Source organism: Lepisosteus platostomus, chromosome 28 (assembly GCF_059453375.1).
Source record: "Lepisosteus platostomus isolate fLepPlt1 chromosome 28, fLepPlt1.hap1, whole genome shotgun sequence".
In the NCBI taxonomy this organism is placed as follows: Eukaryota; Metazoa; Chordata; class Actinopteri; order Semionotiformes; family Lepisosteidae; genus Lepisosteus; species Lepisosteus platostomus.
This window is the reverse complement of record NC_142638.1, coordinates 10,260,646-10,288,501: the sequence shown is the minus strand read 5'-3', so window position 1 is coordinate 10,288,501 and position 27,856 is coordinate 10,260,646. Positions and strand designations below refer to the sequence as shown.

The 27,856-nt window shown below is 50.4% G+C and overlaps 1 protein-coding gene across 2 annotated transcripts in view; it reads left to right on the top strand.

Annotated features, from left to right (window-relative positions):
• Window positions 1–26,185, top strand: part of LOC148638864 (keratin, type I cytoskeletal 19-like) — a 33,932-nt gene extending 7,747 nt beyond the window's left edge. Inside the window, exons 2-12 of one of the 2 annotated variants that reach the window (XM_088623313.1) lie at window positions 12,792–12,892; window positions 13,946–14,313; window positions 17,653–17,781; window positions 19,835–19,917; window positions 20,442–20,598; window positions 21,051–21,212; window positions 21,474–21,599; window positions 22,945–23,165; window positions 23,300–23,441; window positions 23,478–23,508; window positions 25,667–26,185. In XM_088623313.1, the coding sequence (XP_088479439.1) occupies window positions 14,041–14,313; window positions 17,653–17,781; window positions 19,835–19,917; window positions 20,442–20,598; window positions 21,051–21,212; window positions 21,474–21,599; window positions 22,945–23,165; window positions 23,300–23,441; window positions 23,478–23,508; window positions 25,667–25,782 (1,440 nt within the window). In that variant the 5' untranslated portion in view covers window positions 12,792–12,892; window positions 13,946–14,040 and the 3' untranslated portion in view covers window positions 25,783–26,185. Of the gene's footprint in view, window positions 1–12,791; window positions 12,893–13,945; window positions 14,314–17,652; window positions 17,782–19,834; window positions 19,918–20,441; window positions 20,599–21,050; window positions 21,213–21,473; window positions 21,600–22,944; window positions 23,166–23,299; window positions 23,509–25,666 lie in introns of both variants that reach the window. The other variant, XM_088623312.1, reaches the window with a different exon arrangement.
• Window positions 26,186–27,856: the final 1,671 nt, after the last annotated feature.

Genomic DNA, 27,856 nt, shown 5'->3' with positions numbered 1-27,856 from the left:
AGGAGCAGCAGAGCGATCTGGCAGTCCTCACGCAGTCACTGCAGGAGCTGTAGAGTGATCTGGCAGTCCTCACGCAGTCACTGCAGGAGCTGTAGAGCGATCTGGCAGTCCTCACGCAGTCACTGCAGGAGCTGCAGAGCGATCTGGCAGTCCTCACTCAGTCACTGCAGGAGCTGTAGAGCGATCTGGCAGTCCTCACACAGTCACTGCAGGAGCAGCAGAGCGATCTGGCAGTCCTCACGCAGTCACTGCAGGAGCAGCAGAGCGATCTGGCAGTCCTCACGCAGTCACTGCAGGAGCAGCAGAGTGATCTGGCAGTCCTCACGCAGTCACTGCAGGAGCTGTAGAGCGATCTGGCAGTCCTCACGCAGTCACTGCAGGAGCTGCAGAGCGATCTGGCAGTCCTCACGCAGTCACTGCAGGAGCAGCAGAGCGATCTGGCAGTCCTCACGCAGTCACTGCAGGAGCAGCAGAGTGATCTGGCAGTCGTCACGCAGTCAATGCAGGAGCAGCAGACTGATCTGGCAGTCCTCACGCAGTCAATGCAGGAGCAGCAGAGCGATCTGGCAGTCCTCACGCAGTCACTGAAGGAGCTGTAGAGCGATCTGGCAGTCCTCACGCAGTCACTGCAGGAGCTGTAGAGTGATCTGGCAGTCCTCACGCAGTCACTGCAGGAGCTGCAGAGCGATCTGGCAGTCCTCACGCAGTCACTGCAGGAGCTGCAGAGCGATCTGGCAGTCCTCACTCAGTCACTGCAGGAGCTGTAGAGCGATCTGGCAGTCCTCACACAGTCACTGCAGGAGCAGCAGAGCGATCTGGCAGTCCTCACGCAGTCACTGCAGGAGCAGCAGAGCGATCTGGCAGTCCTCACGCAGTCACTGCAGGAGCTGCAGAGCGATCTGGCAGTCCTCACGCAGTCACTGCAGGAGCTGTAGAGCGATCTGGCAGTCCTCACGCAGTCACTGCAGGAGCAGCAGAGCGATCTGGCAGTCCTCACGCAGTCACTGCAGGAGCAGCAGAGTGATCTGGCAGTCGTCACGCAGTCAATGCAGGAGCAGCAGACTGATCTGGCAGTCCTCACGCAGTCACTGCAGGAGCTGTAGAGTGATCTGACAGTCCTCACGCAGTCACTGCAGGAGCTGCAGAGCGATCTGGCAGTCCTCACGCAGTCACTGCAGGAGCTGTAGAGCGATCTGGCAGTCCTCACGCAGTCACTGCAGGAGCAGCAGAGCGATCTGGCAGTCCTCACCCAGTCACTGCAGGAGCAGCAGAGCGATCTGGCAGTCCTCACGCAGTCACTGCAGGAGCAGCAGAGCGATCTGGCAGTCCTCACGCAGTCACTGCAGGAGCAGCAGAGCGATCTGGCAGTCCTCACGCAGTCACTGCAGGAGCAGCAGAGCGATCTGGCAGTCCTCACGCAGTCACTGCAGGAGCTGTAGAGTGATCTGGCAGTCCTCACGCAGTCACTGCAGGAGCTGCAGAGCGATCTGGCAGTCCTCACGCAGTCAATGCAGGAGCAGCAGAGCGATCTGGCAGTCCTCACTCAGTCACTGCAGGAGCTGTAGAGCGATCTGGCAGTCCTCACACAGTCACTGCAGGAGCAGCAGAGCGATCTGGCAGTCCTCACGCAGTCACTGCAGGAGCAGCAGAGCGATCTGGCAGTCCTCACACAGTCACTGCAGGAGCAGCAGAGTGATCTGGCAGTCCTCACACAGTCACTGCAGGAGCTGTAGAGCGATCTGGCAGTCCTCACGCAGTCAATGCAGGAGCAGCAGAGCGATCTGGCAGTCCTCACGCAGTCACTGCAGGAGCTGTAGAGCGATCTGGCAGTCCTCACGCAGTCACTGCAGGAGCTGTAGAGCGATCTGGCAGTCCTCACGCAGTCACTGCAGGAGCTGCAGAGCGATCTGGCAGTCCTCACGCAGTCACTGCAGGAGCAGCAGAGCGATCTGGCAGTCCTCACGCAGTCACTGCAGGAGCTGCAGAGCGATCTGGCAGTCCTCACGCAGTCACTGCAGGAGCTGTAGAGCGATCTGGCAGTCCTCACGCAGTCACTGCAGGAGCAGCAGAGCGATCTGGCAGTCCTCACGCAGTCACTGCAGGAGCAGCAGAGTGATCTGGCAGTCGTCACGCAGTCAATGCAGGAGCAGCAGACTGATCTGGCAGTCCTCACGCAGTCACTGCAGGAGCTGTAGAGTGATCTGACAGTCCTCACGCAGTCACTGCAGGAGCTGCAGAGCGATCTGGCAGTCCTCACGCAGTCACTGCAGGAGCTGTAGAGCGATCTGGCAGTCCTCACGCAGTCACTGCAGGAGCAGCAGAGCGATCTGGCAGTCCTCACCCAGTCACTGCAGGAGCAGCAGAGCGATCTGGCAGTCCTCACGCAGTCACTGCAGGAGCAGCAGAGCGATCTGGCAGTCCTCACGCAGTCACTGCAGGAGCAGCAGAGCGATCTGGCAGTCCTCACGCAGTCACTGCAGGAGCAGCAGAGCGATCTGGCAGTCCTCACGCAGTCACTGCAGGAGCTGTAGAGTGATCTGGCAGTCCTCACGCAGTCACTGCAGGAGCTGCAGAGCGATCTGGCAGTCCTCACGCAGTCAATGCAGGAGCAGCAGAGCGATCTGGCAGTCCTCACTCAGTCACTGCAGGAGCTGTAGAGCGATCTGGCAGTCCTCACACAGTCACTGCAGGAGCAGCAGAGCGATCTGGCAGTCCTCACGCAGTCACTGCAGGAGCAGCAGAGCGATCTGGCAGTCCTCACACAGTCACTGCAGGAGCAGCAGAGTGATCTGGCAGTCCTCACACAGTCACTGCAGGAGCTGTAGAGCGATCTGGCAGTCCTCACGCAGTCAATGCAGGAGCAGCAGAGCGATCTGGCAGTCCTCACGCAGTCACTGCAGGAGCTGTAGAGCGATCTGGCAGTCCTCACGCAGTCACTGCAGGAGCTGTAGAGCGATCTGGCAGTCCTCACGCAGTCACTGCAGGAGCTGCAGAGCGATCTGGCAGTCCTCACGCAGTCACTGCAGGAGCAGCAGAGCGATCTGGCAGTCCTCACGCAGTCACTGCAGGAGCAGCAGAGTGATCTGGCAGTCGTCACGCAGTCAATGCAGGAGCAGCAGACTGATCTGGCAGTCCTCACGCAGTCAATGCAGGAGCAGCAGAGCGATCTGGCAGTCCTCACGCAGTCACTGCAGGAGCTGTAGAGCGATCTGGCAGTCCTCACGCAGTCACTGCAGGAGCTGTAGAGTGATCTGGCAGTCCTCACGCAGTCACTGCAGGAGCTGCAGAGCGATCTGGCAGTCCTCACGCAGTCACTGCAGGAGCAGCAGAGCGATCTGGCAGTCGTCACGCAGTCAATGCAGGAGCAGCAGAGCGATCTGGCAGTCCTCACGCAGTCACTGCAGGAGCTGTAGAGCGATCTGGCAGTCCTCACGCAGTCACTGCAGGAGCTGCAGAGCGATCTGGCAGTCCTCACGCAGTCACTGCAGGAGCAGCAGAGCGATCTGGCAGTCCTCACGCAGTCACTGCAGGAGCAGCAGAGTGATCTGGCAGTCGTCACGCAGTCAATGCAGGAGCAGCAGACTGATCTGGCAGTCCTCACGCAGTCAATGCAGGAGCAGCAGAGCGATCTGGCAGTCCTCACGCAGTCACTGCAGGAGCTGTAGAGCGATCTGGCAGTCCTCACGCAGTCACTGCAGGAGCTGTAGAGTGATCTGGCAGTCCTCACGCAGTCACTGCAGGAGCTGCAGAGTGATCTGGCAGTCCTCACGCAGTCACTGCAGGAGCAGCAGAGCGATCTGGCAGTCGTCACGCAGTCAATGCAGGAGCAGCAGAGCGATCTGGCAGTCCTCACGCAGTCACTGCAGGAGCTGTAGAGCGATCTGGCAGTCCTCACGCAGTCACTGCAGGAGCTGTAGAGCGATCTGGCAGTCCTCACGCAGTCACTGCAGGAGCTGTAGAGCGATCTGGCAGTCCTCACGCAGTCACTGCAGGAGCAGCAGAGCGATCTGGCAGTCCTCACGCAGTCACTGCAGGAGCTGCAGAGCGATCTGGCAGTCCTCACGCAGTCACTGCAGGAGCTGTAGAGTGATCTGACAGTCCTCACGCAGTCACTGCAGGAGCTGCAGAGCGATCTGGCAGTCCTCACGCAGTCACTGCAGGACCCGTAGAGCGATCTGGCTGTCCTCATGCAGTCACTGCAGGACCTGTAGAGCGAACTGGCAGTCCTCACGCAGTCACTGCAGGAGCTGCAGAGCGATCTGGCAGTCCTCACACAGTCACTGCAGGACCTGTAGAGTGATCTGGCAGTCCTCACGCAGTGACTGCAGGAGCTGTAGAGTGATCTGGCAGTCCTCACGCAGTCACTGCAGGAGCTGCAGAGCAATCTGGCAGCCCTCATGCAGGAGCTGTTGGGGCTCAGGTTAATGGGTTATTGGTGTTGGAGGGGGATGTGACCTATGAGAATAGAACAAACAATTGAAAATGACACAATGACACATAAAACAGATTCAAAATAAATACCTCCTATAATCTATTCCTTTTTGTTTTTAACGTACTGGTCATATTGATTGTATGACCATTACAAAAAAGCTTTTACATCTGTGCCATGCAGATCGCATGTTTGGAAAAAATCCTCTGAGGTATGTCTGAGGTGTGTTCCGGGTGTGTCACACCACTGGCATCCAGAGAAACCTCTCGGTGCCGGAGCGATGGCAAATAGGTGCTCCAGTGGATGTATTGAATTTTTCAGATGTTTATCTGGGTCACTTTTTAAAAATAATTAAGAACTTGACTGACAGTGAGATAAAAGCAATGAAATGAGAAAAAGGGGCTGGAACAGGAAATTAAGTAAAAAATGTAAACACGGCTCTTCACCCACACTCTGTGTTCTCCAACCAAATTCTTCCTCGCAGCTTACAGAGATAGTTAATGCACTAACAGAGACCACAAAGCTCTGCTGAGCCAAGAGCTGAGCCCATAACAGAGCACCCTGAGCCAGCTTGTCCTGAGGCTCACTGACACAAGCCACACCGACACTAACCAGCATCAGGACAGCACTGCTAGAGCACCACAACTCAGACTCAACCACATCACAGCATGGATCAAACAGCACTATCTCACATACTGGGACACACACACACAAACACAACATAAACTGGAATGCTACAGAACCCTAAACAGACAATACACACTAGCCGAATATTTGACCAAGATAAGAAACAACAAACAGAAACAGACCCTGACAAGTACAGGCTCAGTGACCACAGCCTGGCCTTGGAAACTGGGCGACACAGGCAGACCTGGCTGCCCAGAGAGAACAGGCTGTGCTCCCACTGCCAGCGGGGAGAAATAGAGACAGAGGTGCACTTCCTACTGCACTGTGACAGATACTCTGGGATTAGAGAAACATTCTTCCCCAAATTTACACATCTAATCCCAGAGTTCCCACACCTGCCAGAATCACAACAGGTCCCAATCCTACTGGGAGAGGGAGGAGGGAACTCAGTGGAACTGGCAGCCCAGTATGTGATCTCCTGTCACAGCCTGAGGAAGTGAGTCTGTCTCCCAATAATGCTCCATCTGTCTACAGTACATGTAAATATTTTATGACATATCTCTGTTGTAGATGTCTGTAGATTTTATTTTACTTTTATTTCTTGTTTTGTTTCATGTGAATTTCATTATTTTTATTTGCTTTGGCAGCACTGATTGTAGCCATCGGTCATGCTAATAAAGCACCTTGAATTGAATTGAAAGCACTAACAGAGACAGTGAATACACTAACAGAGATAGTGAATGCACTAATGTGCCACTGCCTGGTTACATTTTAAGAGGTAGTGTGTGTTTAGTATGGAACATAAGTGGGACATCCTTACACAAAGGGTGGTGGGAGTCTGGAACAAACTGACCAGCTGTGTTATTGAAGAATTCTTATTGTTTCCTTCTGGAAACAGCTGGACATGATCCTCAGATCTTCATTCCGCTAATTACAGCCTGCTGAATGGTCTCCTTTGTCACCTCTCTCAGCTTCTGACAGCAGGGTCAGCACTCTGCCACCAGATTTTAGAAGTTAAGGAAGGCTGGGTCAGTGTGGGAATAGGGGGTGATGAGGGAAACCAGGTTTCTGCTGTAGTGGTACTGTTGATCTGGTAGCTCTCCCTCTTAGGCCAGGAATTTCGAAAACGCTTTCTCAGCTGGGAGACCAGGGATACTGTGCTGTAGCAGATGGCTGAAGCTGATTTGGAGAAACTATCCACATGAAAACCTGTTTGTAGAAATATTGTGCACTGGAGACCCCGCAAGAATGTTGCACAATCATTTCTCATCTTTCTGCCTGATGTGTCCTGTTTTCTCACAACTTCTGGGACTCAGTGCAGCCGACCCAGGACTACTACAGTCATACGTATCAAAACCTTTTCCAGGCTGTAGGCATCATAGGAGTGAGCTGCTTTTAATCTGACTGAAAACATTGACAGTGAGAGTATCTACAAACTGACACCTTAAAACATGCAGAGGGAAAGACCCTGGACCATCAAGTGCTTGGAAATATTTCTCTATTCCGGGGACAGAGGAAGTTAAAGGTCACTATGACATGCTCGCACCCACGTGGCTTTCACAGCAGCAGCTCAGGGAGAGAGCAAGTCTCCTAGAGAGCTGAGAGAAACATGCTGCTCGTCTGCTGCCACGCGGTTAGCGATGTCGACCTGTCAGGTGCCCCGACTGAGGGCCATGACTCTGCAAAGACCGGTCCTAGAGATGTCAGAACACACTCCTCTGGCACTGAAGAGAACTTCTGCTGGACAAACAGCAAACGTCCCTGGGAACACTAACACTTTACTCAAATTAACCTGTAGGGATTCCTGATAAGTGGGTGGCATTGTGGTCAGCATTGTTGCTTCGCGGCGCTGGGCTGTGGCTTCAATCTCAAACCTGTGGTGCTGTCTGTGTGGAGTTTGTGTGTTCTCCCCATGTTCATGTGGGTTTTCCTCCCACAGTCCAAAGACATACTGGGGTAATTGGCTTCTGAGAAATTGGGCCCTGGTGTGACTGTGCATCCCTGCGTCTGTATGCCCTGTGATGGACTGTAGTCCTGTTCAGTATGTCTGTTGCTTGCTGGGATAGACTCTGGCTCCTCCACATCCCAGAAGTGGATGAAACAGTTAAAAAATGGGTAGATAGATACAGTACCTGATAAAATCCAAGAATTTCTGCTTCAGTAAAGTTAAATAAAAACAAGGTGTGAGCTGAAGAAAGGTCAAGGAAATTCATTTTTGATGAAGCAAAGGCTCAGATTTCATTTTTGCACTTCGAGCTTCCAGCTACACCTCCTCCCCCGCTTACTTTATGAAAAACATCTTTCTGTCCTTTTTATTACAAAAGGATTCCGGGCTGTTAAAGACAGTCACCTTTAACAGTACACAGCAGAGCAAACACGCACGCACAAGCAGACAGACGTTTTTCAATGCAAATAACTTCTTTTTAAGCATATCACAAGAAAATCTTGTTTCCTTAAGTATGAATAGGGCCTCGCCCAGACATTTCAAAAATAATAACAAGACCTACTCAAGGAGGTAAGAGATTTTATTCAGAAGTCTTTGACTGACAGTCACGCAAGACACGCATGGGAGGCAGTTCTACACCAATGGGTCTGACCTTTATAACATGTAAGCTTATGGAAATTCTCATTAAACTATATTAGAACATCACCTACATAGAAATTATATAATGGCAAATTGTCAAAATGAAAAAAGGTCTTGCATAGCCCACTTGTTAGAGTTGAGTGAACAAGCACGGACCATAATGGACACTTAGTGCATGAAATATAGTGTATTTCTTTTTCAGAAGATTTTTGGTTAAGTTCCTCATAAATAACTTGCAAAGCACCATTCCCAGTGAAAAAGAAAAGTAGACCTCTCTCTAAGAATGGAAAAGCTCCCTCTGTTCAGCAGCTGTTCTCATGGTCTTGCAGGGTCTGGAAATCTGGGTTAAACCACGTCTTGGGGTGTGCACACTTAGGCCTGCAGAGAGACTGTGGTTCTCTGTCTCGGGTTCCCCAAGGAGTTGCAAGGCCATGTAGCTGCTGGCTACTGTGAAACACCACTTGGGGGTTGTAAGCTGGTACAAGCAAGTTGGAATGTGTGGCAATGAGACAATGATTTTGGCTGAAACAGAGATGGACCCAACAAGAGTACCGCTGGGGGGTACCCCAGTGATGGACCAGTACCTCTGGGGGAGTACCCCAATGATGGACCAGTGCCGCTGTGGGAGTACCCCAGTGATGGACCAGTACCGCTGGGGGGGTATCCCAGTGAAGGACCAGTACCGCTGGGGGGGTATCCCCGTGAAGGACCAGTACCTCTGGGGGTACATATTTTTATGTTAAGTTCAGCATTGCACGATAATCCATAAAGCAACACATTTTACACCACCTGCATGGCTGTGTACCACAGGGTAATGCCATTGAAGGAGCAGATTGTGTACTGCAGGATGTTTTGGAAGTCATTTCAAGTCAAATATCCAGAGTCCCAGCTTGCTGGCTGTTTGCTGAATCAGAGGAGGCTGTAAGGCCCTTCAGTAGAAAAACTATCAGGTCACCACTAGAATAATTGGTTTCATGTGTTATTCTAAGGCATAATCGCATAACTTCATTCTGATGGTATCATAATAGGACGCATTTTAAAACATCTAATATGCAAATGACTTCCAGAGTATCAAAAATGAAAGAATGCAGAAAATCACGTGAGAGTTAAGTGTTTTGAAAAAACAAACAAACAAACAAACAAACACATTAACCTATATTACTGCAGACAAACTTAAGAATCAATATGCTCCAGGTCAGGGCACAGAGAGAGGATTTAAACCCCCAAAACTTGACAGTCCAGGTCTGGGGGCCAACTTTCCACAGGAAGCACATAAAACAGCCCTGGCAGCAGCTCTGAATGAAATGTCAGCTGGCAGATGGGTGATGTTTACCTGTAATTTTAGCAAAGACTAGGTTATTGAGAGTATCTGTGATTATTGTGGAGCGGAGCCAGGAGCAGATTATAAAGAAGTAGGTGGCTTTCTCACGTTAGAGATCACACGCTTGGCAGACAGGTATCCCATCATGGCTTCATCTAATAAGATTCGCGACCAGCACTGTCTGCCATTGAGTGATGTCACTGAACCTCTGGACGCCCTGGCTCAGGACAGAGATGACTGCAGGTTTAATGTGATTTCTGTCCGGCTCAGTCAGAGCTTTATAGAGACCAAAGAGGCAGGGGATGAGTCTGATACATGCAGAATATAAAAAGGAAACCAACAGGTGGAGTTCTAGGGGAGAAGCTGAGGTCTGCTCTGCCCCTTCCTCTATCATTGACTTTTCTCCTCCCTATTTTATTCCTAACCACACTAACGCACACGTCTAAAGTTGTGAATTCCCTCCTCCTCCTCTTTCTTTCGTGTTGCCATGGCACCCCAGTTCCCTCTGGGGGGTCAGTGAAGCTCACTGTCCCGACCTCAGGATGGCAAGGCCACCTTGACCCTTTCTGGGGAGGTCTGGGAAGTGTGAGCCAGAGGAGACCCCGGCCCCATTATTATCGGGAACTCTACCTTACTAATTCTTGTTCCCCGTCCCCTGAGGGCGTATCCCAGTTACGAGACGGCGCCTCAGAGCGACTCTCAGCGAGTCAGGGGACTTCTTCCGCTTTCTTCTCGAGCGGCTTTCTCTTCGTTCCCAACCCCTCGGGCAGCGCCTCTCAGAGCAATTCCTCCAGTCAGGGGTCCCCCCCCAGAGGGAACCATTCCCAGTCGCGAGGCAGTGCCTCTCGTGGGACTCGCAGCGAGTCGAGGGGCTGTCTCCTCCTTTCTATCCCCTGAGGGCCTCGCTCCCAGTCGTGTGGCAGCGCCTCTCAAAGTGACCCTCAAGGAGTCAGGGGAGTCTTGCTCTTCCCTTTCTGTCCCCTGAGGGCAGTGCCTGGTCCTGAGGCAGTGCCTCTTAAAGCGACTCTCCGCGAGGCAGGGGAGACTTCCTCTTCCTTCCCTACCCCTGAGGGCCCAGCTCCGCGAGGCAGGGGTATTCAAGTTTTCATGGCCAGGAGGCTGCCGAGTCAGCCAAGCCATTCGGCCACTTGGGTGCCCCATGCAGTCCGGGTGCTACTTTTCTCTACTTTACTAACCCTGCTTCTCCCCTGGAAATGTAAGTCTCTCGAGACGGATTGTCTCATCAGAAAGCAAGAAGTACTGGAGATAGGCAGGTGCGCATTCTGTCCCTCTTGCTTGTTTAATTGCTATTAAGATTCAAGATTTCTTTATGTGCCATATACAACAAGTGTACTGGAATGCTTACTCGTTCAGCTGTACCCAGTAACATTAGAGAAAGAAAATAGGCACAAATGACAAACAGACATGGACAATCAATTTAGACAATAGACGTTATAATACAGCCAAGACAGGACATTACCTGTGTAAACAGTGCAGTACCTTCAAGTGCAGGTGCTGATATGTGCAGGTGCTAATTTGAGCTTTTTATGATGCAGACTGCTTGGGGGAAGAAACTGATTTTGAATCTATTTGTTAGTGTTCTGATACTGCGATACCTCCTGCCAGAACCCAGGGGTGAAAGCAGATCGTGGCCAGGGTGAATTGGGTCCCAAAGTATAGCTCGAGCCCGGTTTTGGCAGCGGTTGAGATATATCCGGTGGATGGAGGGTAGCTTGGTCCCAGTGTGGACCTCACAACCCTCTGTATGGCTTTTCTGTCCTGTACTGTGGCTCCACCATACCACACCGCAATACCACCGGTCAGGACATTCTCAATCATATTACAGTAAAAATTGGTGAGTGTTGTCTTGCTCATCCCCCAGTTCCTTAACTGTCTCAGGAAGTGAAGGCGCTGGTGGGCTTTAGTGAGGATGGCAGCAGTGTTCTCTGACCAGGTCAACCTCTCAGTGATCTGGAGGCCGAGGAACCTGAAGGTGCTAAGTTTCGACTGGAGCCCCGTGAATGATGATGGGTGTGTGACGTCCTCCATACCTCCTGAAGTATGAATAATACCTCCTGAAGAATACCTCCATACCTCCTCCTCCACTATAATCTCTTTTGTTTATGTTAAGTGTGAGTTTGTTGCTGTGGCACCACTCCACCAGCTCTGCTACCTCACTCAGTAGGTGGTTTCATCATTGTTGTTGATATGACCGATTACTGTGGTGTCATCAGCAGACTTGATGATGCGGTTGCTGTTAAACCCAGCCACACAGGCATGTGTAAATAGAGAATACAGCCATGGGCTCAGGCAGCAGCCCTGGGGGGCCCTGTGTTGAGGATCAGAGGGGATGAGGTTTTGTTTCCAATCCTCATCACTTGGGGTCTGCCTGTCAGGAAGTCCAGGACCCAGTTGCAGATGGAGTTGCTGAGGCCCAGAGCCCTGAGTTTGACTGCCAGCCTGCCTGGCACAATTGTGTTGAAGGCTGAGCTGAAGTCAATAAATAACATCCTGGCCCAGGTGTTCCTCTTGTGCTCAAGAGTGGTGTGAAGGGCCAGTGTGACAGCATTGTCCACTGACCTATTATTCCTATAAGCAAACTGCAGGGGGTCCAGGGGGTCCAGGGAGTCCGGGACAATACTGTTGATGTGTCCCATCACCAGTTTCTCCACGCACTTCATGACTACTGAGGTGAGTGCTTCCGGGCGGTAGTCATTCAGACATGACACCTTGACTTTAGGCAGTAGCATGATAGTAGTCCTCTTGAAGCACAGTGGGACAGCAGACAGGGATAGTGACATGTTAAATATTACAGTGAAGACAGGGGCCAGTTGTGCTCTGCATGCCTTTAAAACACAGGAGGGGGTGCCATCAGGGCCAGCAGCCTTGCGTAGCTTCACCTTTCCAGAAGCTCTCCGTACCCCCTGCTCAGACAGCAGCAGCACCCATACTCCCCATACTCACTGGGCGTTTTGTGTGGAGGGTCTGTGTTGTGAGCGTCAAACCTTGCATAGAAGTTGTTTAGTTGGTCAGGCAGTGAATCATCAGCTGTTGTTATAACACCCATTTGTCCGTTGTAATTAGCGATAGCCCTTTGGCCACTCCAGAGGCGCATTGTGTTAATGCCCCCACATTGTGATTCAAGCCTGTCTCTGTAGTCCCTTTTTGCATGTCTGATAATAATAATAATTAATAATTGCTTACACTTATATAGCGCTTTTCTGGACACTCCACTCAAAGCACTTTACAGGTCATGGGGATCCCCTCCACCACCCCTAGTGTGCAGCCCCACCTGGATGATGCGACGGCAGCCATAGTGCGCCAGAACGCTCACCACCCACCAGCTCTCAGTGGGGAGGAGAGCAGAGTGATGAAGCCAGTTCAGAGATGGGGATTATTAGGAGGCCATGATGGGTAAAGGCCAATGGGAAATTTGGCCAGGACACCAGGGTAACACCCCTACTCTTTTCGAGAAACGAAACACCCTGGGATTTTTAATGACCACAGAGAGTCAGGACCTCGGTCTTACGTCTCATCCGAAGGACGGCGCCTGTTTACAGTATAGTGTCCCTGTCACTATACTGGGGCATTAGGACCCACATGGACCGCAGGGTGATGATGGCCTCTCCAGGTCATACCTGGCTTTCCTGTACAGCCCAGGGTCTCCAGAGCTGAAGGCCACAGACTGCTCCTTCAGCTTGGCTTTGATGTTATTGTTGAACTATGGTTTTTAATTGGGGTATGACTTAATTCTTCTAGTTGGAACACAAATATCAACACAATATTTGACATACTATTAGCTGATAAATCTTCTTTGGCTGCTTTTTTAGGGTCTGGGATTGGCAATTTTACACACCATGACTGGGCAGGTAGTTCCAGATACCCCACGTGTCTCTCTGTGAAAAGAATCGCCACCTGCTGTTGGGTCCAGGTAAGTCAGTCACCAGCTGGCTTCGCTCGTGATGAGCTGAGCTGGAATGAAAACCCGGAGACGCACCAGATTGGACAGTCTGAACAGGCTGATCTGCGGTCATGACGATGAGAGGAGGGCAGCGATGAAACCTCTGTCCTACAGAAGGGGTTCCCATCCCTGGTTTCTGAGGGACTGCTGTGCATTCTGGACATCGTTTCAAACCAGTTTATCGTTTATTATTAGCTCAGAAAATCTTGAATAGGATTTGTGGCTGGTATTGACTCGGGACCGATTTCTGACCAATTTTGTCATCTGCAGGAAGGGCAAAAAGCTCATATGGATGTGTTTGATAGTGTCTTTCCCATCTGTGTCTGTTTATCAGAAACCCAGCACCTGTTTGGAGTTATTTCTGACTAAACAAGGGTAAGGAAGCTGAGAAGAGGCTACTGGGGTGTGTTGAACACTCAGGACTGAGGGCAGAAATAGTTAAAATGAAAGTCTGATCAATTAAAGGTGTCAATTTGCCCTGGTGATTAAAAGCTCAGCTGGACTGACAGGAGCAGACACAGAACAGGACCAGGGGCCTGGGCGTTTTCACGAAAAGCATCTGCCCTTCCTTACTGTTCTTCCAGTGTCCTGCTTCTCATCACTTCTTCTTCACGGTCGTATTGTGGGATTCTTCATGTCAGTCAGCAGGCTGGGGAAACACACCCTCCGAGCAGAAAGAGCCAGAGAAATCCCACTTCGCTCCGGGGAACTGCGCCTTAAATCTCCCGTCTGTTTTTACAGGGAGAGACAAGACAAGGGATATCTTGTTTTGTTGTGCTCTTAAGAATAAATTTAGCAGAATGTAAACGTTTATTGGAATTGGTCCTTGAAAAAGACAAGCCAGGCTTCCTGCCAGATGCCCTGGAGCACCGCTAGAGCATTATTGCACTAAATGGCACTTGAGCATGCAGGTGATTAGTCCAGGCATTACCTGAGAGGCAGGGCCCTAACGATTATCACAGCGTAGTCTGTACCAATGAGTGAGAGGCCACCTGCTTCCTCATACCTGAGCTCTCTTTAAAGCAGGGTGGTCCGGGTGCGAGCTGCTCATCTCAGCCTGAGAGCCCTCGCCCACCGCCAGAGCCCGCAGCCTGACCCGTGAAGACTCCGCAATCGCCATGGCGTCCGCGATGATGGTCACCTCCAGCCGCAGCGGCTTCAGCTCCGCCAGCAGCGTGCAGCTGGCCCAGGGGGGCAGGCGCGTCTCCGGGCCCCCCCCGAGCTCGGCCGGCCGGGCGCCCAGCATGTACGGCGGCGCGGGAGGGTTCAGCACACGCATCTCCCGCGCCGCCTCCCTGGGCTCGCTGGCCGGGGTCGAGTGGTCCATCAGCACCAACGAGAAGCACACCATGCAGAACCTCAATGACCGTCTGGCCGCCTACCTGGAGAAGGTAAGACGAGCGCCTGGGTGAGACCGCCTGAGCCGAGCCGGTGCTCCTGAGCTCCCTGCGGAGCATTATTACCTGGTTCCAGGTGAGAAGCAGCAGGAAGGGCCAGCAGGGAGTTCGTTAGGGAGCTGGAGCTGGACAGAGCCCAGCCAGCCCTGCAGCGACACAGCGGTCATGCTGTTTTAGGGTGCAGAGTCGCTGTACCCCCAGAGCCATGGTTCTGCAGGCAGATGTGAAACTCAAACTAGATCACCAGCACTCCTCACCAGGGGACACAGAACTATGGAAGCCCGTTTCCGCCAGGGAGTAAAAAAAACGCGCTATGGTATCTCAGAATTCCGACTTAGCATCTCAGAATTCCGACTTAGTAAGTTAGAATTCCGACTTAGTAACTCAGAATTGCGACTTAGCATCTCAGAATTCCGACTTAGTCAGAATTGCGACTTAGTATCTCAGAATTGCGACTTAGTAACTCAGAATTCCGACTTAGTATCTCAGAATTGTGACTTAGTAACTCAGAATTCCGAATTAGTATCTCAGAATTGCGACTTCATATCTCACATTCGCGACTTCGAAATAGCCCACATTTCATTGTCTGTCCTTTTGTTATTGCAACGGATTCGGGTTCTAGGGCTTGTGCCCTCTCTGCTCTCGCACTAGTTCGTGCCTCACTGCATTGGCTCGAACCCAGGTCTTGCCAGCTGAGCTAAAGAACACTTTCTTTAACCCCGGCGGCCAGCATCCCTGTTATGCGCAGGAGAGGAGGGTGCTGTCACCACACTACAACCAGATCGTACAACCTGTATGTCGGCCGTTCCGTTACACTATTTTCACGAATCGTATTGGATCATAGTATCTATAGGCCTGAATACTTGTCTTGTACAGTGCTCTGATAAAATCAAATTCATTACACGATTTTTTATAGAATCCCAATTCCGCCAGTGAGGCTTCCATAGTATCCGGATGTAATAGTGCACGGTGGGCTTTTTAAAGAAGTTTTTTTTTAAACACCAGAAATACAAAAACGGAGACAGAATATGAAAAGCGATACAGAAATAGACGCTTTACATCCAGAGGAATTCACAATTATAAAAGATGCTTTTTACATATTTCCATTGTATGTCATTTTTTACTTAGAAAAGAAGGTCTTCTTTAGCTCAGCTGGCGAGACCTAGGTTCGAGCCAATGCAGTGAGGCACGAACTAGTGCGGGAGCGGCGAGGGCACAAGCCCTAGAACCCGAATCCGTTGCAATAACAAAAGGACAGACAATGCAATATGGGCTATTTCGAAGTCGGAATTCTGAGTTACTAAGTAACAATTCTGAGTTACTAAGTAACAATTCTGAGATACCATAGCGCGTTTTTTTTACTCCCTGGCGGAAACGGGCTTCCATAGGGAACAGCGCTTTAACCCTCTGAAATAAACTTATGTGTTGTAGGCCTCCGATAATTCGGAATAATCAAAACTGGGCACTGGGCAGATGAATTGTTCTGTAAATTGCAAATTAATCCAAATTAAATTTGTTTTGTTTTTTTTTTATAAAAGATACGCAGCTACATTCAAAGTTAAAGATTTGAAAGAACTGTTTAGATCTGCTGTTTATCATGCCCCGCACAGACATTTTGTCTCCAGTGAACTAAACTCCTGGAGAGTCGGGGACATTATCGGCCGGTATTTGCACAGGGCGGAGAGTTTCTTACAGACGCTCTCCGTTACGCGCGGTTCAGAAGCTGTTAGCGGGGTAGTAGTGAAGTTCCTTCGCCCGGGGAGCAGGAGAGCTCTCCAAGATGAGGGTGCAGGAGTCACCCGTCACTCTCCCGAGCGCTTTCCTGACAGCAGGTGTAAAGCCCATTTACTGCGGCCCGGAAGCGGTACAGTCGGGCTGCAGGCGCGGACGGACCGGGCTTGACTTTGAAGAGAGCCGCACAGTCACACCTGCGGACGCGCCGCTCCTGTTGCCATGACTAACCTCCCCGGCCGTTTACCTGCTGCTCAAAACACAAACCGTTTGTCTCGGTCGTTAACAACTTAAAAACTTTACAAACAATAACGAAATAAACAATTAACAGGCTGCAGTTTGTCGACACCCTGTATTGTACGGAAAGTTGTTATGGAGAATTGATCCACGGAAATTCGATGCAGACAATTTGAACTGAAGAGTAAAAAATCCTACTACTACCATTTCGCAGTTTAAAGGGTGTGTGTGCTTGTGAGAGCACCAGGTCCTCTCCAGAGTGAGAAACGTCTAAGAATACACACGTTATCAGCAGGCACTAACTACCCGGTGATGTTGACGAGGGTGGTGTGGGTCTGTCCGCCCTTCATCAGAATTTCTTCCTGGTGCCGATCGCGGCGGACAGTTGCGGCGCTGTTTCAGAGACACTTCACAGCCAGGCTGGGTCAGCGCCAGTCGTCACACGAGCAGAACAACACCGACACAGAACAGATTCCAAGCTGGAGGAGACGCGGCCGTATCGGGCGGCTGGAGGCTGGTGTCTGGCCGGGCAGTTACGATGACAGATGAGCTGCAGCTGTCCCCTGCTCGTGAAGCGATCAATCGATCAATAAGAAATATATTCCAACCTGCTACCTTAACTATCAGCTACCCTCTTTAACGCCCATTCAGCGATATTTTCAAAAATGTGATTGAAAATTACACCTTATATATGTTTGTATAATCTATTAACAACCAATTAAACATCTATATATGGGAATTTATATACTGTATAAGAATGTTTTTATGATGCAGACAGACCTGCCTTTATGCATGTTAGTGTTCATGTATGGTAAGAATGTAATTGTCAGCTGCTGATGTTCTTTTAATAACTCAGCTCAATTCAAGATGCTTCATTGGCATGACTGATGAGTACAATCGGTATTGCCAAAGCAAATAAAAATAAATTTAACATGAAACAAAAAAATCTACAGACATATTACAGACATTTAGAACAAAGACATACAGTATCATAAAATATTTACATGTACTGTAAACATATGGAGCACTACTGAGAGACAGGGTCACTGATCCTCAGGCTGTGACAGGAGATCACATACTGGGCTGCCAGTTCAACGGAGTTCCCTCCTCCCTCTCCCAGTAGGATTGGGACCAGTTGTGATTCTGGCAGGTGTGGGAGCTCAGGGATTAGAGTTCTAAATTTGGGGAAGAATTTGTCTCTAATCCCAGAATATCTGTCACAGTGCAGTAGGAAGTGCACCTCTATCCGTGGTGATAATCCGTGATCTCCCCTGATCACTGCCTGACGAGTGGACGTGGAAGTGGAAGCAGTAGTCGGGGATCTGGGGGTGGGGGCGTGTGCTGACCGCTGCCCTGGCTGTGCAGGTGCACTCTCTGGAGCAGAGCAACGCAGAGCTGGAGCTGAAGATCCAGGAGTATTACAACAAGAGGACTGCGGGGAGCAGCAAGGATCTGACCCTGTACTACAGCACCATCGCTGACCTGCGCAAAGAGGTACAGATACACCCCTCCACTGGGCCACTGATACCCCTCCTGTGGGTCACTGATACCCCTCCACTGGGCCACTGCCCCCTCTCTGGGCCACTGATACCCCTCCTGTGGGTCACTGATACCCCTCCTCTGGGCCACTGATACCCCTCCTGTGGGTCACAGATACCCCTCCTCTGGGCCACAAATACCCCTCCTGTGGGCCACAGATACCCCTCCTCTGGGCCACTGATACCCCTTCTTTGGGTCACAGATACCCCTCCTCTGGGCCACTGATACCCCTCCTTTGGGTCACAGATACCCCTCCTCTGGGCCACTGATACCCCCCTGTGGATCACAGATACCCCTCCTCTGGGCACTGATACCCCCCTGTGGGTCACAGATACCCCTCCTCTGGGCACTGATACCCCCCTGTGGGTCACAGATACCCCTCCTCTAGGCGACTGATATCCCTCCTGTGGGTCACAGATACCCCTCCTGTGGGCCACAGATACCCCTCCTCTGGGCCACTGATACCCCCCTGTGGGTCACAGATACCCCTCCTCTGGGCAATGATACCCCCCTGTGGGTCACAGATACCCCTCCTCTGGGCCACTGATACCCCTCCTGTGGGCCGCAGATACCCCTCCTCTGGGCACTGATACCCCCCTGTGGGTCACAGATACCCCTCCTCTGGGCACTGATACCCCCCTGTGGATCACAGATACCCCTCCTCTGGGCCACTGATACCCCCCTGTAGGTCACAGATTACCCTCCTCTGGGCACTGATACCCCCCTGTGGGTCACAGATACCCCTCCTCTGGGCCACTGATACCCCCCTGTGGATCACAGATACCCCTCCTCTGGGCCACTGATACCCCTCCTGTGGGCCACAGATACCCCTCCTCTGGGCCACTGATACCCCTCCTTTGGGTCACAGATACCCCTCCTGGGCCACTGATACCCCTCCTGTGGATCACAGATACCCCTCCTCTGGGCCACTGATACCCCCCTGTGGATCACAGATACCCCTCCTCTGGGCCACTGATACCCCCCTGTAGGTCACAGATACCCCTCCTCTGGGCCACTGATACCCCCCTGTGGGTCACAGATACCCCTCCTCTGGGCGACTGATATCCCTCCTGTGGATCACAGATACCCCTCCTCTGGGCCACTGATACCCCTCCTGTGGATCACAGATACCCCTCCACTGGGCCACTGATACCCCTCCTGTGGATCACAGATACCCCTCCACTGGGCCACTGATACCCCTCCTGTGGATCACAGATACCCCTCCTCTGGGCCACTGATACCCCCCTGTAGGTCACAGATACCCCTCCTCTGGGCCACTGATACCCACCTGTGGGTCACAGATACCCCTCCTCTGGGCGACTGATACCCCCCTGTGGATCACAGATACCCCTCCTCTGGGCCACTGATACCCCCCTGTGGGTCACAGATACCCCTCCTCTGGGTCACTGATACCCTCCTGTGGGTCACAGATACCCCTCCTCTGGGTCACTGATACCCTCCTGTGGATCACAAATACCCCTCCTCTGGGCCACTGATACACCCCTGTGGATCACAGATACCCCTCCTCTGCCCCACAGCCTCTATTCCTGCTGCTGCAGCCGTGCCCAGTGTGAGGGTATCCTGCTGACAAGTCAATGTGAAGTCATATTGAAAATTATTATTATCTTACTCCTGGACTGCAGCATTAGTGTGCAACACTAAAGCACCTGACTGTGATCCTGAAGACTAACCCACATCTGATCATTCTTATTGTTTTGTACTGACTACACTGAAAGGTCTGTTGCAAACATGGGTTGAACACAGGTCTGATTTAGATTTACTGGGAGTTAGATACCTGTCCTGTCTGACTGTGGCGTTGGATACCCATCTGTCTGTCAGGAAGCAGAGCCATGCTGCACATTGTGATCCGCTCTGTTCTACACAAAGCCAGAGGCAGACATGTGTGTCTCAGAGGGCAGCAAAAGGAGAGCTGGTCTCTGTTTGCAAGGATGAGGACTAGAAGGCTGAAACAGAGCTGTGCCGTTTCTCTCCTTCTCTTCTGCTCCAGATCAGTGCAGCCTTCATGCACACCGCACGGCAGACCCTGCAGTTGGACACTGCCAGGCTGGCGGCCGACGACTTCCGTGTCAAGTAAGTACCAGGAACCTCGGGGCTCTGTCTCGGATTCCCCAAAACTGTAGACTCATCAGTGCTTTTGAAGCTCGGCGTTACAGTTACGGCTCAGGTCCTGCCCAGGGAGAATGAGGGTCTGTTCAGAGTGTCCACTTCTCTCTCAGCCTGCTGTCAATGCCAGAGATGCCCTGAGAGGGTGTCCAGCTCCTGACAGCATGCTCCTCTGTGCCCTGTGCTCCTGACAGCAGGCTATCCTGTTCCCTGTGCTCCTGACAGAAGGCTCTCCTGTGCCCTGTGCTCCTGACAGCAGGCTCTTCTGTGCCCTGTGCTCCTGAAAGCAGGCTGTCCTGTGCCCTGTGCTCCTGACAGCAGACTCTCCTGTGCCCTGTGCTCCTGAAAGCAGGCTCTCTTGTGCTCCTCCTGACAGCAGGCTGTCCTGTGCCCTGTGCTCTTGACAGCAGACTCTCCTGTGCCCTGTGCTCCTGAAAGCATGGTGTCCTGTGCCCCGTGCTCCTGATAGCAGGCTGTCCTGTGTCCTGCAGGTATGAATCAGAGCACAACACCTGTGAGATGGTGGAGCTGGATTTGTCCCGGATGAGGAAGGTGCTGGATGACCTGACCATCTCCAAGTCGGATCTGGAGGTGCAGGTCGAAGGCCTGCGGGAGGAGCTTGGCTTCCTGAAGAAGGACCACACGGAGGTCAGATGGACAACTGCCACGAGCTGCAATGAGTGTCTAGTGTAGTACAGCAGGGTTGCGCCATGTCCAGGGCAGGGAAGGTCAAGGAAGAGCAGAATGATGGAAACACCCTGGTGAAAGTCAGATTGTCCATTCATCAAGATCACATTTTTTTATTCAAGTCAGGAAATAATTTTTAAATAGTGTTGTACTAGTTCTGGGAAGCCCTGCTGGTGAGTGCTGATCAGCCAGTGCTGCTCATATATTCTTCCCCTGGGTTGTTTCCTGTCAGACCTTGTTTTGTCTGCAGAACACTGCAGAAAAATGGGATTTTCAGTAGGTTGAAAAAGATGAGGTGTGAATTGGGAAGGTTGGATTTTCTTGGGGAATGTTAAAACAAGCCAGGGTAGAGGGGCAGGCTGAGGTGTGTGAAGACAGCAGTCATGTACTCCTCGTGCTCGGTGTGTGTGCAGGAGATGAGCCTGCTGAGATCCCAGCAGGCTGGGTCTGTGAGCGTGGAGGTGGACTGTGCCCGCACTGATGACCTGACCATGGAGCTGCAGAACATGAGGGAGCAGTACGAGGCCCTGGTGCAGAGAAACAGGAGGGAGGCCGAAATCTGGTTCCAGAAGAAGGTGAGAGGTTAGGGTAAGGTGTTTGAGAAATGCAGCAAAAGGGACACATACTGTATGGCAGGAAAGGTTGTTAAATGAAAAAGCTTCAGTGCTTCAATGGTGTCTCAAAGTTTAAAAAACGATTTAAAAAAATAAGAAATTACAGAATTACAGAAGAGAAGTGACTAAAGTGAGTGTGTGCCTGTGCTTCATTAATGTTGACCTCAGTGCAGGGACACCACACAAACAATGAAATATTACTTTGTTTACTGTTTTTCACAGACCGAAGTTCTGAAAACTCAGATGAGCAGCAGCACCACCGAGATCAACACCTCGAAGTCAGAGCTGAGCGACCTCAGACGCAGCTACCAGAGCCTGGAGATTGAGCTGCAGGGCCTGCATGCCCAGGTGAGCTGAGCTGCTCCCACACTGGAGGGGGACACAGCTGCTGGTGGAGACTCACATACACACAGCTGGAGGGGGACACAGCTGCTGGTGGAGACTCACATACACACAGCTGGAGGGGGACACAGCTACTTGGTTCAGGGTTAGAACATAGGAAGGGTTACAAACAAGAAGAAGCCATTTACCCATCCAGCTTGTTCAGTAGGTGGTATCTCACTGATCTGAGCATCTTATCTGGATGTTTAACAACATGGCTGAGCAGCTTGTTCCAGACCCCCACACCTGTTCTCAGCTTTAAATCCATTTTCATTTAGTATCTAAGGTGAGAGTGAAGGTCAGGATTAGGCTTGTGTACTCTTGAAGAGGTATTAAGTGGATGAGCTGTGTCTTTATAATAGCTATGACTTTGTACTTCCGGGGGCCCATGTAATTTAGGAAATGGAGAAATGGCGCCCTCTAGTGTTAAAATGTCTTCAGAACTGTTTATTTGTCCAATTTCCTGGGTTTCCTTTGTTTAACATCATCACTTTATTAACCCTTTACAATTTCTTGCATTAGGAATTATCTTTTCGCATACCCCAGCTTGTTCTCCATGAGACACACAGACACACAGATAGGGAGAGAGCCTGGGGTCAGAGCGCAGGGTCTGCCATTGTACAGCGCCCCTGGGTTGGGGTTAAGGGCCTTGCTCAGGAGCCCAACGGAGTAGGATTCCTCTGCCGGCTGCGGGATTTGAACCGGCAACCTTCCAGCCACAGGCGCAAATCCTTAACCACAGATCCTTAACCTCCACTCCCTGAACAATTTTGGGAAATTGTTCCTCACAACCACATTTCTTATTTTAATTAAATGTTGATTAAAACGAAGGGTTTTGTTTATGATATGAAGCCAGGATGTCGGCTTCAACAACCTTAAAAAGCGTTCAAGCGTTCAAAAAGAGAACAGTTCAGAGATTCACCACTAGCCCTTTGAGAGAATTGATATTGTTACTGTATAAACTAGAATGCAGACTTTGTTTTTCTGGGGACCACCTGTATAATCTTGAAAGTGGCCCCAGAAATGGCCGAACCACTGTTTTAGTATTTTTTTAATGGGGACCATCAATATTAGGTCAGCAGTATAATCCACTGTCAAACTCACCACTAATGAATAAACACCTAGATCTTTTATTCAGAGCAATATCTTCAATACTGCGTTCAAGCTTTTTGCACATAAGCTCCAGGTTATAATTCTAAACTACATTTAAGTGGCCTACAAGCTGATCACTACTCTTGCTGAAGCACCGCTGGCTTGGTTTGTCCTGGGCGAGAACGAGGGGGCCTGGGCCTGACCTGCTGTCTCCCTGCAGAGGGTGAACTCGGAGAGCCGCCTGCAGGAGGTGAGACAGCGCAGCGTGCAGCAGATCGGCGTGCTGCAGGAGCACATTAACATCCTGGAGGTGGAGCTGAAGCAGCTGCACGCTGACATGGAGCACCAGGCAGAGGAGTACCGCATCCTGCTGGACATCAAGATGCGCCTGGAGATGGAGATCGCAGAGTACCGCCGCCTGCTGGACGGGGAGGAGTGCAGGTTGGTCAGGGGGCAGGGGGGAGGGCTGGAGAGGAGTGGGGTCATACTGCTAGGTGCGAACCCCTTAAACGTTCTCCGTTGTCTTTAGGACATGGGGAGCATCCCTCTGAGCTGGTCCCTTTGTGCCCCTGCAGGTTTAGGGAGACTGTGACCACGGACTCCAGGAGGACAGTGGTGGTGCACGAGCAGGAGCACTTGGAGCAGGTGGAGCAGCTGGTGCAGGTGAAGCAGGTGGAGCAGGTGGAGCAGCTGGTGCAGGTGAAGCAGGTGGAGCAGGTGGAGCAGCTGGTGCAGGTGAAGCAGGTGGAGCAGCTGGTGCAGATGGAGCAGGTTGTTGAGGAGGGTGAGTGAAGGTGTTTCCTGTTTGTGCCGTCTCCCTTTTCCCTTCCTCACAGTTGGCACACTGACAAGCCAGTGCTGGAGAATCTGGGGTAAAAGTGGTCAGGCAGCACAGCACAGCATCGAGCAAACCAGAAAAAAACCCAGCACTGCACATTAAACAGGAGACAGAGAAGCATTTAAAATCACAGAATTTAAATCATGGGATGTTGTGTTTTAGTGCCTCATTTAGAAAATAGTGTACAAAAGATATTGCTGCTCAGTCCAGAGAACAGCACAGATGCCTTCTGGAGCTTAAAGGGGAACTGCAATGCTATCTTTATATTTCAGATTCAGAAAGAATCTGCATTGATGAGTGCATTTCGAACCACAAAGAAAGTATACACAATTACATGTAAAACCTCCAATTTACACCACAAAATGGATTAAATTTCCAGGAATGCGTAATGCCATATTCTGCGATTCAGAACGAGGCAACATAACTCCCAGTGCAGTGCAGTGGCCCTATTACAGTGTAAACAAGCAGGCTTTTGTATACATCTCTTTTAATGCAGTAGTGGACACTCCACTCAAAGCGCTTTACAGGTAATGGGGATCCCCTCCACCATCACCTATGTACAGCCCCACCTGGATGATGCAACGGCAGCCATAGTGCGCCAGAACGCTCACCACACATCAGCTATTAGTGGGGAGGAGAGCAGAGAGTGATGAAGCCAGTTCAGAGATGGGGATTATTAGGAGGCCATGATTGGTAAGGGCCAATGGGAAAGTTGGCCAGGATGCCAGGGTTACACCCCTACTCTTTTTGAGAAACGCCCTGGGATTTTTAATGACCACAGAGAGTCAGGACCTCAGTTTTACATCTCATCCGAAGGACGGCGCCTGTTTACAGTATAGAGTCCCCGTCACTACACTGGGGCGTTAGGACCCACATGGACCGCAGGGTGAGCGCCCCCTGCTGGCCCCACTAACACCTCTTCCAGCAGCAACCTTAGTTTTTCCCAGGAGTCTCCCATCCAGGTACTGACCAGGCTCACACCTGCTGAGCTTCAGTGGGCTGTCAGTTGTGAGTAGCAGGGTGATATGGCTGCTGGAATATAATAGAATAGAGAAATATTGCTCTTAACAATAAGATGGTTTCACAGACAAACAATACATACTTGTTAACTGCATGTAGATCATGTTGGAACATTTCTGCGGTGAAATGTGTGCTTCACAACCCGTACTAATTCACTTGTACATCACAGTACATTAGTCACGACAGTGGATAGTGAGCAGGAAGGGCTGTATCGTATCACAATTTGCGAAAACTTTCGCTCTTGCTTTTGGCAAGATCAGGGGTTTTTCGACAACATGGCGACTTATAGTACTTCCACAAAGTTCATGGTGCTGTGCTTAATTCTGAATTTGTACAATTTTGTGATACCGTCAATTAATTAATTTTGTTACTGAGATTTAATAACTAGTCTGAGAAACTGGGACTGCAGTTCCCCTTTAAAGGAATGTCCTGCAGCTGAAGAGCTGAATCTCTTTAGTCTTGAACAGAGAGGACTAGACTAGAAGACAAGGAGAAATAATACAAAATCCTCAAAAGCACTGGCAATGTCTGTGTGTGTTTGAGCCTTTCTGCCTGTGTTCTCTAAGAGTCTGTGTGCGTTTGAACCTGTCTCCTGTCTACCTGTGTTCTCTGACAGTGTGTGTGCATTTGAGCCTGTCTGCCTGTGTTCTCTGACGTTGTGTGTGCGTTTGAGCCTGTCTGCCTGTGTTCTCTAAGAGTCTGTGTGCCTTTGAGCCTGTCTCCTGTCTACCTGTGTTCTCTGAGAGTGTGTGCGTTTGAGCCTGTCTGCCTGTGTTCTCTGACGGTGTGTGTGTGTTTGAGCCTGTCTGCCTGTGTTCTCTGACGGTGTGTGTGCGTTTGAGCCTGTCTGCCTGTGTTCTCGGACGGTGTGTGTGCGTTTGAGCCTGTCTGCCTGTGTTCTCTGATGGTGTGTGTGCGTTTGAGCCTGTCTGCCTGCGTTCTCTGAGAGTGTGTGTGCGTTTGAGCCTGTCTGCCTGTGTTCTCTGAGAGTGTGTATGCGATTGAGCCTGTCTGCCTGTGTTCTCTGAGAGTGTGTGTGTTTGAGCCTGTCTGCCTGTGACAGTCTGTGTGTGCCACCTCACAGAGCATGGCCCCCATGTGCAGAGGAGAGTGAAGACCATCGTGGAGGAGATAGTGGACGGCCAGGTGGTGTCCTCCTCTGTGGACGAAAAAGTCCATGACATCGCCCTTCCCTACTGAAAGAGCAGTGTTTACTGCCAGGCACACAATCCTAGAAGCGCCATTTTAATCTTGACCTGAACAAAGAAGAGCTCACAACTGCTGAACAGAAGTGCCTGATGATCTGTATATTCTTCCTCTTCCACCTCCTCCTCCTCTTCCTTTAATCACAATTCTCTCAGCTTCTGTTAAAGCCCACTGGAGGAGTGAGGACATGTGGCTTTGGATTTATTGTGATTAAAATAGTTTCTACCATGCTGAATTATTCCGTCTTTTTTTAAAAAAACAACCCAGGCATACAACACAAATATTCTAAGAAATGAACAGACACAGCTGAACCTTTGTACTTATCCTGGTGTGTTGTAACTCAAGCAAATGTGCTAAAAAAATCTTAATAAATACTGCAGAACTAAGAAAAAGAGAACGTGGTCATGTTTCAATGCATTAATTCAACGAAAAGTCATTTGTTCATCCTGATCGCAATATATGGCACCTTTCATAATACATGATATGTCATTGCAAAATGGCCTCCCATTGTTCATAACCTTCCTTAAATTGGCAAACAGCCTACAGAAGAGACAGGCCTAGACAAATGAAGTCAGAAAATAAAAGAGTTCAAGGTCAGAGAGTAAAAGAGAGTTTTAAGACGCATAGTTCCCAGACACTAGCAAGCTGACGGAAGAGTGTTGAGCGAGCAAGTTCCACACAGCGCCAACAGGGGGAGCTAATCGAGAGAAGGTGCATGCTGTGCTCCTCGGTGCCAGGAGAGGGCGCCATCTGCGCACAGACTACAGTCAAGAAAATTGATCAGTCTACATGACACTGCTATTGTTTTTTAATTTGTTACCAGTAGTTCTATAGGGGTTCCTAATTGTTTTAGTTAAGGAGTTAAGGAATGTATTTATTAGAATGAAACGTGGTTAAAGAGGGACAAAGATCCTCAAGGAGCACAAACCTGTGTTAAACGTGGCACGGGGTATATCACTTTATCTCTGCACGAATACACACTGTCTTGCTTACAAATGTGGGGGGAGGGGGCTCGGCTAGCAGTTAGAACCTATTCCAGCTCCTAGCCAGCACTCTGAGTGGAAATATAATTGCACATGAGTAATTCTAAATTATTATTTTTTTGTATTTTTTTGATTGGATTTTATTTTTATAGCATGCAAATCAATTTGGAATCCTTAGCGCATTTTAATTTCTGCTACAGTCTCTGTGTCGCACTGAGTATCAGTCTTTACAGTATATTTAAAGAAAATCATTTTATGTGCCAATTTAGTGCCCTGGATTTTCATTGACAAAATCTGTCATGGTGCATTAAATAAATGTTGACCAAAAGCAGTAGCTATGAGAGATATGGACACACCTGAAGAAGGGTCCATGGCCGAAACATTGTTTTCTTCCTTCTTTTTTTCAGCATGGAATAAACCTATTACTTGTTCCTTTGCAGCCTATGCATGCAGACGCAGCTACCCACCTGGGCTCTGAGAGATATTATGTTTTCGTGCTTGGATTAAGTCCTATGATTCTGAGCAGGAAAAAATGAACATGGAAAGGCTGTTAGTGTTAGAGTAAGGTGGGGGAGAGACCTCTGTTCGCCAGAGTCCATCTCTGCCCTTGTGTCATGTCTGCCCCATGGGTGCTGAGTGACCGCTGTGGCCCCCAGCTCCAGGGCTGATGCACTGTCCACACTCTGCAGCGGTTAGCAGTTAGAAACTATTCCAGCTCCTTGCCAGCGCTCTGACAGGGTGAGCTGTCCTGGGCTCTGGAGTTCCCAGACAGCTCTGTAGGAGACCCATGCCTGTATTTTCACAAGACCAAGACCTTGTTTTTCCTAGATGCAGAATTCATCAGGAATTCCTCTTTGTTCCTGGATGTGAGCTAACGCAAACCGGTGTCAGTGCAGTGTAGTGTCTGTCTCTGATCTGCATGCTCTGTTTCCCTTGACAATATACACAGGCAGGCACTGTCAGAGCATTCACGTGAAGCAGCACTGTATCCTAAGCAGTGTGCATAATAGGCTGCAGTACAATACAGAGGTATAAACACTATACAGGACCATACAGAGGTTTACAATACAATACAGTACAGTACC